General features: G+C 43.5%; 1 protein-coding gene across 2 annotated transcripts in view; it reads right to left on the bottom strand.

Annotated features, from left to right (window-relative positions):
- Positions 1-14073, bottom strand: part of Pde5a (phosphodiesterase 5A) — a 144817-nt gene that overhangs the window by 61180 nt on the left and 69564 nt on the right. For both annotated transcript variants that reach the window (XM_006233260.5, NM_133584.1), the window contains 3 exon segments: positions 9667-9775; positions 8698-8785; positions 870-1045 (listed from right to left, as the gene is read on the bottom strand). In XM_006233260.5, the coding sequence (XP_006233322.1) occupies positions 870-1045; positions 8698-8785; positions 9667-9775 (373 nt within the window).

Raw genomic sequence — 14073 nt, 5'->3', positions numbered from 1 at the left:
TAAACCTTCTAACGAACGAGATAAGAATCATAATTCTCATTTTCAAAAAGGGTGACTTGTAAGCAATGGGGGATAATTTTAGAAATTCCCTTTAAACCAAAGATGTGGCTGTATTCAAAGGCTTATTTTATACTTAAATAAAAAATGTAAAGTTCTAGTTCACAGAGGGAATAATATTTGCAGCCTCTCCAGAAACCTAGCTGTATCAGAAGGAAAAGTCCCTGACCCGTTAGTGTGAAACACTTGTTTCTGCCATTTACTGATTTTCCTTTATTTATTTTCCTTTATTTTTTTTCTTTTCCTTACTTTCAATTCTCCCAGATTGGTAGGGGACTTTTTTTTAAAGATTTATTTATTATATATTATTGTAATTGTCTTCAGACACACCAGAAGAAGGGATCTGATCCCGTTACAGAGGGTTGTGAGCCACCATGTGGTTGCTGGGAATTGAACTCAGGACCTCCGGAAGAGCAGTCAGTCCTCTTAACCGCTGAGCCATCTCTCCAGCCCAGTAGGGGATTTTTTTTAAAAAGCTTTTTGTTTTTGTTTTTAAATAGATATCCTCATAAAGAGATGTGCAAGCGGGAGATAAACAGGGAAGAGACAGACACAGTGATGGTGGGTATCCCCATGAATGGAGAGCAGCAGGCAAATACTGCTTTAAGCAGAAAAAGCAGGAGATGGACCAGAGTCTTGGTGTGGTCCTATTAGCCTTGGTAAGAGTCTAAATATTTGGGATCTCCTTTCTTTAGCTTTTAAACAAGCATATGGGCATCATCATGAGCATCCCGTGTTTTTATGCTGTGAGTGTTAGGAGGAGAAGCTGAGTGTGTCCCCGGGCAGACCAAATCCCACGGGCTTCTTCCCACCTCTAACGTCACCATCTGCTTGGCCATGGCTCTCTCCACCGCTTCGTACATCTGTGTGTTCTGGATCCCCAAGCCACAGAAGATGACAAAAGCCTCCAGGAATTGTTCATCGTTTTGGTTGAAAGCCTTAATCTTGCCAGTCTTCTCCTCCATCTTATTAACAAGTTGGCAAACCCCTGTAGCGATCCAAGAAATTAAGCACATATGACTGTCAGTCACCACAGCACCGATCGGCCTCAGTATTCACACTCAAAGATTGCCTTACTGTTTTCTCTCAGAAATAGTGTCTCCAAGTGAGAACAAACCTAGGAGAGGGGCCCCGATTAATTTCTATGAGTGTTAGTTTTACACAGCCCTGAATGTATATCGTGTATGATATAAAAAATTCCTAGAGGACTATTTTCCTCCAGTTTGGTCATGAATTTTAGATCAGTTGAGTCCCCAAAGACAACTTGTCCTTCGGAAACTAATTGGATTTTTGTACATGAGCCAAGAGAACAGTTTTGAGGCAGATCAGAGTTTTGGGTCACACAGTCTGCCTTCCTTTACGGAGAAGTTGGAGTTTAAAAATGCAATTACATACAGAATAGAATGGGGAAAATAGGCAGCTGACATAGGCAGCTTCGAATTTCAAATATATGCTCGAGTATTCAAGATAATCACATGGGAAGAAGTAAACACAGATACAACGAGTATTTTAGATAATAAAAGCAGACTTAGTCCCCAAAGAATACCATGATGTCTCCTTATAGGTCAGCCATGAAGTTGGGCAAGAATGGCGGGTTGTCTTAATGTTAGGATAATCTTTACTCAGCTGGTGTTGCTAAGAGATTCTGTGTCTACAGAACAAGGTTCCCGCACAAGGCATGGGTGTACGCGGCCCATGACTGAGTAAAATATGTTAACTTTTATCACTTTGTCACTAAATAGAAGACTTCCGGTATGTGTCCACTGTGGGATAGGCACTGTGCTGGGTTCTTGAGTAGATACACAGTCTCTGGTCCTCATGATTTTCCTTATGAAGGTGGTGGGACTGTTACAGGAACGAGGAGGAGGTTGCTGCGTTTACTCACAGCTACATAGCACCCACGTGAATCTAAAATCCACCTCTGCCGTGGCTTACACCTAGCTCCGTTCACTGAGCACGCTCACTCGCATGCAAAGCTCAACCTTTGCGGTGGACTCTCCATCTACCTGGGGCCTGCGCTGCTGTCGCGTGCTGTCCTGCCTGTTTCCCAGGTAAAGCCTACATCTCCTTCAAAAAGAGGTCCTCAGCCTCGCAGCTCAGACACAGGGCAGGCGTTTCTCCTCCTTGTGTTCACAGTAACACTGGGTGAGTGAGGACAGACTCCGCTTCTGTTTCTTTCTTGGCTTTAAGCGTGTTGGGTTTAGCAATCCCCTCCCCACAATCCCACTTTCTCAGCTAACAAAATCCTGGCAGACAGTAAGAATTTTAGAGAAAAAAAAATGTTGAGTTAATGAAAAAAATTCAGGACCCCAGCTCTGACCCGAGGTACTTTCCCACGGAGATTATATCGACTATTAGCCCTTATTTTTCCTGGAACACAAAAGATTTTCATGGTCTGTGCTGACCATGTCTGATTACATATTAATTCCTTTTGTCACCATGGTAGCACTCTCTATTTTAACAAATGATGTGGATTCTGCTTTTCATTTGTGTTTGCCTACGTAGTGTTTGTGCCTGCATGCTCTCTCCTAGCTGCATGTAGTTCTGCGGGGACCCCCTTTCCAACACTATTCTATTATAAAGCAAGACTTCAAACAAGACATAAAGACGGTGGACCATGAGAGCAAAAAGCCACACATAACACAGCACCCAGCATTCATTATCTTAACAACACACACCCCATATTTGGTAAAAACACCAGGGCTATGTCCTCTCATCTTTGTGGATCCTCACATTATAACCATGGGACTGTTTACATCGGCTCTGCCTGCCTCCCAGCTGGAATTTTCCTGCAAGTCATCTGTTTCAGACCCTTCCGCTCCGATCGCAGATGAAGGGTCTTTCAGTTTTCACACAAGTTATCTTAGACACTGGTGGCCATTGCTCAGAAAGAAGATTTTTCAGATTACCTCATAGCAGTTTCCCCAGGCGCACAATGGAAAGTGTGACAGAGGGCTCAGGGTGAGCAATTTGCTAAGCTATGCCCTAATTAAGTCTGGTACACAGCAATTCAAATCTGTCCTGGCTAAAATTCGCTTAACAACTATGTTAAGAGGTATTAATGGATCTGGAGATGGAACTCAGTGGTGGACTGCAAAGCTCTGAGGACAAAAAGGAAAAGAAGGAGGAGGGGAGAGTATTAAATGATACTCTGGAATTGCTCACAAACCATTTAAATGGAATGCCAGATGCATATTAAGTCTGCTGTGTCCACAGCCTAGTGCAGAACGGATAAAATGCTCCCGTGTTACAAGCCACCACCACAGGTGAAGAAATACAGACCTAAGCTCCAGGGCGAGAAAGGGAGCCGAAGGCAAACAGCCACTTAAGCACGTAATTAAATTCTCGCTCCAGAGCTGGCTGGGCAGCACGAGTGCCGATCCCACTGATCACATTAAATCCCTTAGAAAATCTAATCGTGGCAAGCAAAACTCCACGGGAAGGTTTATAAGACACCAATGGAGTTGCTCCTGGAGAGAATTTAAGACTTGGCCACATAGACTGATTAAATTTTCACCATTTCTTCACAAATGACCCATGAGAAGAGCTGGACAATGCGATGATGGAGTGCGAGGCGTGAAAACGATTTCATGCGTTTTAATAAATATAATCGTAAGGTAAAAATAAGACCCAAGACTGAATTAGGAGGAAGTGGAAGCAATAATAAAACCAAACAGTAAATTAGCCATGTTTCCTAATATCACTGTGGGGGTGGGGCACTTAACATCAGCTCCTGTGGCCACGGCCATTGTAAGAGCTGGTCACTGCCCAGCACCGCTGGAAACCACAGAGAGGATGCTGGGAAACCTGCCACTGCGGTCTTTCTTGAAATTCTGAGGCTCCTCATCTGCTCCCAACCTCCTAGCTTTGTGGCAGCGCAGGGCGAAGGCATATGTATGTACTTTGCTAGAGCAGCAGACTCTCTCTGCCATAGATGCGAACATAAAAATTAGCGCCTGGCCTTAAAATAAACCAAACCCACTTTAACACCAATCTTAAGAAAAAAAAATGTTTTTTGCTCATCCTTGGGGGCCAACAATCTTAGTCAAGAGGTTTTAAAAACTAGATTTAATCTTGTAAAAGATATTTGTGTTGACTTTTTCAGGTAATTAAGAGAATCATCTCCTCAAGAAGCAACTGACTCCTGGCATTGAGTTTTTTATTTGGAAGCGTATGGTGTCTCACAGGGGGCAGTGTCACACACATGGATGAGAGGTAATTCCACTTTACATCCATGTAAGCTTCTGCAGAAGTAGATTAATGTTGCTCCATGATCCTGCATCCTATGCAACCCACCCTGGTCCTTCTTTCCCCTTCACAACTACACCTCTTAGCATCAGCTTTTAAGGGGGGATCCTTCATTGGTTCCAGACAATGGCCTCACACTCGGCAGTATTGGGGCAGCACAAATTGGACTGCATGGGTTTAAAAAGAGAGAAAAAGGAGGCAAGTTGGGTGGGCAGGGAGGTCGGGATGGATCTGCGAGAAGCTAGGGCGAATATGATCAAAATAAATTGGCTGACATTCTCAAAATTAATAAAAATATTTTAAGAGTCATTTTGCTGGGTGTGGTGTCATGGGCTTTTAATTGGTAGGCAGATATCAATGAATTCAAAAGTTATCAAGTTCCAATGCCAGCCAGGACTTCAAAGTAAGTCCGTGTCTCAAAGACCAATCCACCCCTGTCCTTCCCCAACAATATCCACAAATGAGAGAAAACCAGGGTATTTGCCTTTCTGCGTCTGGATTGGCTCATACAGAATCAGTGCCAAGAACAGTTTATGTCTTTGGGCTCCATCGACCCCAAACATTAAAGGTGATTGCTAACACTCTTCGTTACTCTTAAGATGCTGAGGACACCACATACTGAAGTCACAGACATGGAGAAGCCATGCTGGTTCCAACATGAAAGTTTTGTCTCTGTTGTTAGCTTTCAGAGCACTGGGAAGTGCTATGTGTAGTACCAGAGAGAAAAGTAATCACCATCCTGAGTCAGCCATGAACCTGTGAGCCACAGCTGCAGTTGGCCTGGCAAGATATGTTTACTGGTCCAATAGTGGCACCAGTGTCATGGCAGTAACCAACTACTTTCCAATTGGACTTAAGGCCCGCCCACAAGCCGAAACCTACACTCAGCACCATCGCTGAGACCAGAACTCAGGTCTAGAAACAGCAAAGACTCAAAAGGAGAAACCGCTGGTTTTACTATTAAGTGAGTAGAATATTAAACTGACCAACAATTTATCATTATATTCATAGACTAGTGAATCTGTCAATTCTCATCAAAGAAGATTCTTTTTGAAGTATATGGTAATTAATACACCTGTTTAAATTGCAGAAAATAAGAGAAAAATGTGGCCCCCTGAATGGGACATTTATCTTACCACCCAAGACTCAGGGATCGTTGTAAAAGAGGGGGAGGAAAGACTGTAAGAACCACAGACAGGGAATGACTAGAAAGAAAACAGTGTTGTCTGATCCCCACAAGGCGGTTGAACATATGAATTCAATTCACGGCAGTTGCGAATGTACAGGACGTGCATAGACTTGAGCCAGGCAGAATCTCAACATAGGGAGAGAAGGTGGGTATAATATGGTGTGTGACAGATGATAAACAGCATATAATATATAATATAATACATAATATGTAAATATAATATAATGTATGGTTTAAAATCTAAAAATATATTACCTCCTTCAAATATGCTTTGAAGTTGGTATGGAGATTAAAGATCAAAATACCTGGAAAGATAACATGGAGCAAAGGGCATATTTAGCTTTATTAACAGGGCAAACACACGGTTAAAATGAATGAATGATAACTGAGAAAATTTTCTTCTGGGGAGTGGTGGAAACATTCTATATCAGGCAGTGCAAACAAAAACATTTATTGATAGGATATAATACTTTGGGTAATAAAGTTGATGATACAACAGGCTCTGAACTGGTCTAATGTTTATAATTTCATCTAAATGTCAGTAATGAAAACCAATGAAGAGGAAGGAATAAGATTACAGAAAGACACACAGGGTGGCCTGTTTGTCTGCGTGTAACTCTGTGGGGATTCTCTATTAGAACGCCATATGGGGATCTGGTCTGTGACATTGAAGACGAACTGTCCACAGCCATGATCTTTTCCCCATGGCTCCCATGGAAATCTAACTGTGTGCAGGACTCTATCTCCCAGCTTTTCACACATACAAACCAGCAGGGAACACTGGGAAATTTCCATTTCACACTTGCAATGAACTCGAGTACCTTGTCTGTTCCACAAACTCACACAGGAGCTACTTATTTCTCTTTTAAAAAAGGATTTCTCTTTTTAATGGCTTTTGATGCTCTTCGCTTCTGCTTTTCAGCAGGATGTGAAAGCATGGGCCCGATTACTCATATTCTTTGGTTTTGACTTTTGTTTTTTGAGACAGGGTGTCTCTGCTATGCAGCCCTACCTGTCCTGGAACTTGCTCTATGGACCTCAGACTCACAGAGATCTGCCCATCGTGTGCACCGTGCCTGGCTGAGTCTTCTCATTCTAAGCTTTAAAAGCTTTGCTCATTTTCTGGAAACCGACACAGGATCAAAGAGTGAATTTTGACAGATCCACGAAGTTACTGAGTGCTCCTAATTGTTTACATGAAAGTGAAGCAAAGGGCTTATGAGTTCCTTCCCCAGGCCTGGGCTCTGTAACCAGCTGAAAGTGCAGGAGTGCCAGACGCGTCTCTCCCTCAGCCCCGGTGACCCTGCCTATCATTTCACAGCGACGGTGTTGAGGGTCTTTTTCTTCCTTACGACAACGTATTAGTAAATGATACCTCCCTGAAGGAGCTCGATTCCACACTCTCCAAGGCAGCTTATGTTAGTTTCTTATAATTACATAAAAAACATTTTCTAAAAGCATAACATAATGTAATCCCCGTTGGTCTCCTAGCAAGTGAAGTTTTCTAACAACATTTGTTGCTTATTCTGGAGATCGGCTGGTGATGATGTTTATAGATATGCTTCCATGTTTGTTGGCTTCTGGTCTTTTTGTCTGAGCCCAGAAGAGCGCTGCAGAAAACACAGTACAGCAAGGAGTGGCCTACAAGCTTCTCGGAGTGTATGTGGGCTCTGACCCGGAGCCTGACAGGTGCAGGACCTACAGTGGCATGCTGGTGACAGGGGACAGCAAGACTGGTGAAGAAGACCAGAACAGACAGGAAACGTAACTTTAGAACGCAAACGTGAACCTGAAAAGTAACCGGTTCCCTTCCTATGAGCTATGCTGGAAGGCAAATCAAATAAGGGAAATCAGATTAGTGGGTCTGGAATCAGAACCTGGGAGGGCAGCTCATGGAATATTTAATGGCTGGCTAGCAAAGGAATCAGAGTTGTGTCCAAGTTACACAGGCACTTTCAACATTTGTAAAACACACACACACACACACACACACACACACACACACACACCCCACACAGGCACATGCACGCTAGCACACCTACCTCCCTGTCTCCATGTTAAATAATAATGCCTCTTTTTCTTACAATTTGAAAGCTATACAGTTTTTTTAAAGATAAATTTATACATAAGTGATGTTCCATTGGGGTTTTCGTGTCAAATTTTAGTCTTTTGAAGTCAGCTGTCTTTCCTTTATTTCTACAATCTTGGGAGCATACTTGGGAGCAGAACTGCTCTCTCTGTGTCAACCATGGATAACCAGAGTACAAAATAACATACTATTTGTCCACCTCTGTCTTTTTAAACATGGGGTTTCACTATGTAGGCCTGGGTGGCCTCCAACTTGGAAATCCACCTGCCTCTGCCTCTTGAGCGTGGGAACTAAAGCAATGTGCTACCAATGCCCAGCAATGTTTGCCCTGCTCTTAATAAAGCCCGTGACACCTAGGGGTAAACACATCAGTGACAGGGAGCATCCTTCCATTGTCTGGGGGAAGGCATTTTGTGCCATTATGTAGTAGAGGTTGTCCTTTAACCTCCGTATACAAATGTAAGACCCTAGGACAGGAGGGATTTCTGCTTTGCTCACTGATTTATGCCAGGTGCCTAGACTGTGGGAGTGCTCGCAATAAATACTGATTAAACAAATAAACGAATTAATCCAGTCTACAACTTCTACTACATATTTGAAAAGTCAAATATCAGGAAATAGACTAAATATACATTGTCAGTTGATGCCTCTCAGTGTATGAACTTTGAACATGTTTTATGTGTATGTGAGTGTGTGTCTGTGTGTGCACAAAGGGGGTTGTGCAAGTGTGTCACAGTGTGGATGTGGAGATCAGAAGACAACACTCGAGTTGGTTCTCTCCTCTACCATAAGGATCCTGGGAATAGAATTTAGGCTTGGCGGCCAGCACCTCCCCCACTGAGCCATTTTGCCAGGACAGTCTATAGTCTTTAGCACATCAATCTTAAACAAAACTCTCAGATAAAACCGTATCTTGATGATTAAAACATAAAATATATCTAATAAAATGTCTGATGTGTATGGAGGAATTTATCAACATAGTTAACTTCTAACTCTAAATTTTCTCTTTCCTCAGACATTTTATTCTTTCAATTCACAAGTCACATTTGAAAGTAGTAGGGAATATTTTTCTCTTACACAAATTCTGAGTGTTCAAGCAGTGGAAAGGTCTTACCTATGACTTTGTTCTTCTTCCCATTTTTTATAGGCGTGCAAAGCAAACTTCCGATGCAGTGCGTGCTTATATGGCCCATGTTTTCATTCTAAAGAACAAAACCAAGACCGCTAAAACAACAGTAATGGCTGGTCCCACAAATATCGCATTACCTGTAAGGTACATGTGAAATAACTCATGTGCTCATCTTAGATCAGCCACAGACGATGAGCAGCAAAGTCAATCTTTATTAGAAAAATATACCAAGTGTCCTTTATTCTACTTAAACCTTTCAAAGAGTCTATAGTAAAAGCAAGTCAAATAGTTATTCAGTGTGTGCTACCCTGGTGAGGTAGAGGTCTCAATTCACAAAGCAGGCAGAATTCAAATCCTAAAACAACATATTACAGTATTGGAATTCTTAATAACGCCACCATTCTTGAAGCCTACATTTCCATAGTCTGACAAAGTTGTCCCAAGTATGCAGACAACAGAATCAAGACAGCCTTGTGTCACAGGCTGGCATTTTCGAAAGATTAAAGAAAACACCGAATTCAAAGCGTTCAGTGTCTGCGGAACACATCTCTGTAATGACTTCGCTGTCAAGGCAAGCGGATACCCATCTTTCCCAAGGAGCAGCTCACTAAGAAGACTGCCAGTGGCGTGCATCCAAACCACAGGGACCTTAACTTTTACAGATAAAATCAGGAACTCCATCTGAGGAAAGTCTCTGACACCATGTCCTTTAAATCACCTCAACTTGCACATGCTGGTTTGTCACTATACAAAGAGTCAGCGGAAGCACACAGCACACCCTCCCCAGCAAACATAAACATACTTTACCATCCCCTCCCTCGAGCAGGAAAACCAGAGATCCTCCCCCTTAAACAGCCAGTTTCCAGCCTAGTCCTTCAGACAAAAAGCAGCTGTGCATGTGGGTCTGAAGGGAAAACAGCCGGTGAGCATCAGGTCTACAATCGGGTTACTTACTGTCCAGGGAAATCTGTTGTCCTTGGTGACATCTGGGATATTAAGTGGCTCCATCGTGTTTTTGACATACTGAGCATACATGTAATTGATTTTGTTTGCATCGTGCTCCCTGTAGAAATAATAGATGTGAGTTCCTTCCACGCGGTGGGAAAACACGCTATACAAATCGGTAAAGGAGGGACGCGTCTGTGAGCTGCAGGGGGCAACCTACATCCTAACCTGAAAACATGTTAGATGAATACAGCTCAGTCATCACCCCAATCTGAATGGTCTGATACAGCAAACACCCACACGGTTCCGTCTGTCCAGAACAGCAGTTCTCAACCTGTGGGTCGTGACCCCTCTGGATGTCACATTTCTGATAACCTGAATATCAGATGTTCCCATTACAATTCACGACGTACAGTTATGAAGGAGTAATGATGTAATTTTATGGCTGGGGGCCCCCACAACATTTAACTTTATTAAATGGTCACACTTAAAAGAATTTTAGTAGGTTTTCTCTAGATGCGTCATCCTCCGTGTGTGTGTGTGTGTGTGTGTGTGTGTGTGTGTGTGTGTGTGTGTCTGTGTGTGTAGTATTTTCTGTCTGACATGCCTCTTTTAGTTGCAGTTTTACTAACTGAAGAGATGGGGAAGTAGGAGGTGATATTTAAACATGAATATATGCCTTAGGCCTGGGATACCTCCCTGAGTTATTGGTCAGTGAATGCCCTCTCCCTGAGAAGTAGATTTCATGGTTCCAGAAGGCACCACACAAGCTTTCAGGACTAAGTGGGAATCCTACAGCTATGATGCCCGTGAGCCACCGCAATGAGCAGCGTAGCAGAATAACTGAGGGTACAGTAGTGGCATGAATGCCTCAGTGGTAACCAAGAGCTCTCTAATTGGACTTAACAGCCCACTTGGGTGAACTCATGCCTGGCACTGGACACCAAGCCAACAATGCAGGGTCACTGAGGTCATGCGTTTGGAGGAGAACCTACAGCTGCTGCTTTAGGAAATCACGATGTCTAACTACATCCTAAATATTTGTCCTTATACCGACAGATGACGGAAGTTCTCACACCTTTATAAAAGGAGCTTCTCTTTGCAACAGAAGGGGAGACCATCAAAACCACAACCAATCGAAACGCAGAGATGTGGAGTCAAGTTTCTACCGCTACGTCTACAGCACAGCTCCTACACCCGAGACGCAGGGATTGTTGGAGGAGTGGAAAGACGCTAAGAGCCGGGATCGGAGAGTTGGCGGTGAGGTTGTCTCCTAGGAATGAGAGAGACTACACCCCTAAAGTTTCACCAATATGGCTGCCTAACCACACGCTGAACAAGGTTGACTTTAATAGAAGTCATGTAATGTGGATGGGGGAAAGCTCACAAGGCCCCAGTCCTACACACACACACACACACACACACACACACACACACACACACACACACCTGTGTAACAACAACTAAAAGGCCACAACTTTGAAAGAGACGGGAAGGTTTGGAGGGAGGAAACGGAACGGCAACATAATGTCATTATATTATAATATCAACAAATAAAAGAAATAATAAAAAGTAAAAATTTTTTAAAAATCCTAAACAAAAAAAGCTATTGGTCAGGGAGTCCCCCGGGGTCTCCAAAACAACCCATCCTAATCACACAGTAAAACCTTACTGCTGAAGACACCATATATTTTGGCTGGAAGACACAAAAGAAATCAACCTGAAACTAAGCAGACTCTTTCTCCCATCTGGCTGGCTCTCACGGTGTCAGCAGGCGCTGTGCCGGCTGCTAGGGAAGGGAAGACATCTGGTCCTACCGAGTGCTGGACTCCACGTGCAGTGCGATGACCTTCAGGCGATATCTGCCCACCCACCAGTGCAATGGAAGGATTGTTATGGGGTAACTACTCCATTACTGGTTGGACTTGAGACCTGCTCCCCGGGGCGGAGAGGGCTTCATACCTAGTACTGTAATACTATACTGGTCAGAGGCCCACAGCGATAGGTCACAGACCCGAGGGAAGAAACCACTGCTGTTGTTTAAATGAACATGTCACGTTGCCCCCTGAACATTTGTGTTTATGCCACGGACCTCAGATGCTCTCAGTCCTGGTAAGAGAAGCTTCTTTTTGCAGTAGGTAGCTGTGGTGTTTCAAACGAGACTGGCCCTCAGTAGCTCATGTGTTTGAATAACTTGTCCTCAGTTGGTTAACTGTTTGGGAAGGATTATGGCAGTACTTCTCAACATGTGGGTTGAGACCCCTTCGGGTGTGAATGACCCTTCCCCAGGGATTGCATATCAGATATCCTACATAGCAGATATTTACCTTATGATTCGTGACAGGAACAAAATTATAATCATGAAGTAGCAATGAAAATAAATTTTTGGATGGGGGGGGGTCACCACAACATCGAAGAACTGTGTTAAACGGTCACAGCGTTAGGAAGGATGAGAACCACGGGGTTAGGAGATGTGGCATTATTGGAGAAGATATTATCACTGGGGGTGGGCTTTGAGGTTCCAAAGGCTTGTGCCAATCCATTGGTTATGCTGTGTTGTCACAGCAACAGAAACCCTAATTACGACATCAGCAATCAACGTATAATTAGTCCAAGTGCTGAGAGTAAAAGGCTGAGGGCTCGGCCCCAGTGGGAACTCTTCCCCAGTCGCCCCTCCCCCACCAAAGTTCAGGCAATGCCCTAGAAGAGGAGGTGGACTAAGATCAGGAAGAAGTGGAGGAGTTCAGGGAATGACATCTGGACATCGTGTAGCTATTAGAATCATCATCTCTTAGCAGCTATGGTTCACCTGCTCAAGAACTGCACAAAATCCAGCCAGAAAAAAAAACAAAACAAAAAAAAAAAAACAAAAACAAAAAAAAACCAGCCAGGCCCATCCTAATTACATCTAAATACTTCTATTGTACCGGTGGATGGGTGGGCAGATATCGCCTGAAGGTCATTGCACTGCACGTAGAGTCCAGCACTCAGTAGGACCAGATGTCTTCCCTTCCCTAGCAGCCGGCACAGCGCCTGCTGACACCGTGAGAGCCAGCCAGACTGGAGAAAGATTCTGCTTAGTTTCAGGCTGATTTCTCTATGTCTCGCAGCCAAAGTATGTGGCATCCTCAAGAGTAAGGCTGTACTGTGTAATTAGGATGGGAAAGGAGCTCTCTAGCTCCACCCCTTACCGGGAGTGATTGGCAGTTGACAGTTGTTGGGAAAGACAAAACCATTCTTCCTGGGTGGGGTTCCCACTGGCAGGTTTTCTCTGGGCCAGTAAACGGGCCCACACCCACGTATGTGCAATGCTAATTGGACTTAGTGGGTTATTAAAAGCAACATTTGGGAGCATGTTCTAAGGGCACATGGAAGAATTGGAGGAGGGGAATGGAGGTATGAGCATATTTCACTGTATATATAGGTATTGAATTCTGAAGAGTAAAGAAAAATTATAATTAGAAAAAAATACATATCTTAGAGAAGAACTTTTCTGGTTCTAGATTTCCAAGGTTCCAATCCGGTGCCTGACTACTGTCCTTTATCTGCAGGCTATACCTTGGAACAGTGATGCCGTACGGTGTTCCACAATGATTCAGATATTTCAGCATTCCTTCTGTCATATGTATTTTGACTCGATTCTAATATGGTCCAATAGAGGCTTTCTGCTCTGGAAAGTATTACGCATGAATGAAAGAGAGTGCAGATGATATTACAGACAGTAGCAGAGGAACAGACGGGCATGAGATGAACTTCCAGCTCGGCCTTGAAGGCATTCGGACTGCCTTGCATAACAGATCTCCTGGGTCTGATTACATGTGTTATCTGCATGACATTCAAGGAAAAGGGTATAAGTGCACGCTTGAGCTAATGGCATAATACTTAAAACTACACATTTTTTTAAAACAAATAACGGCCTAGAGACATGAAACAAGAAGAAGCCATAATTTAGACAGGAAAAGTAAAAAGGTTGCCACCAGCAGAAAGAAAAACAACAGAAAAGATGCTTTCCATATATGTCTTCCACAGACAAAAAGTGAAAATAGTAACAACGGTGCTATTCTCACCATTACCTTCATCGTGGTGTCCACAACATCGGTCAGAAGCAACTCAAATGCCTAAGAGACTCTGAAGGGGCTACAGAAGCGCGAGTTCCATTAAAGTTACATAAGACCGTGGTTATTTCCTATTGATGCATTGTTTCCTGCCCTCAATAAATACAGCCTGGACACCTGTTCCCCGAGGCCACTCTTGGATCTACATGTGACTGAAAAGCAAGCTTCAGTCACTACAGTGAGGAGCTTACTAGCCAGGAGGAAACTAATAGAGTGGTGGAGGTTTTAACTGCGTATGCTGCTTGGGCAGTGTCTAGTAAAGATACAGCAGCTGTCCCCAAACTAACTCCTCTTTGCGTGG

The sequence above is a fragment of the Rattus norvegicus genome, chromosome 2, assembly GCF_036323735.1.
Source record: "Rattus norvegicus strain BN/NHsdMcwi chromosome 2, GRCr8, whole genome shotgun sequence".
Lineage (NCBI taxonomy): Eukaryota > Metazoa > Chordata > Mammalia > Rodentia > Muridae > Rattus > Rattus norvegicus.
Note: the sequence above shows the minus strand (reverse complement) of the source record. Positions and strands in the feature narration are given on the sequence as shown.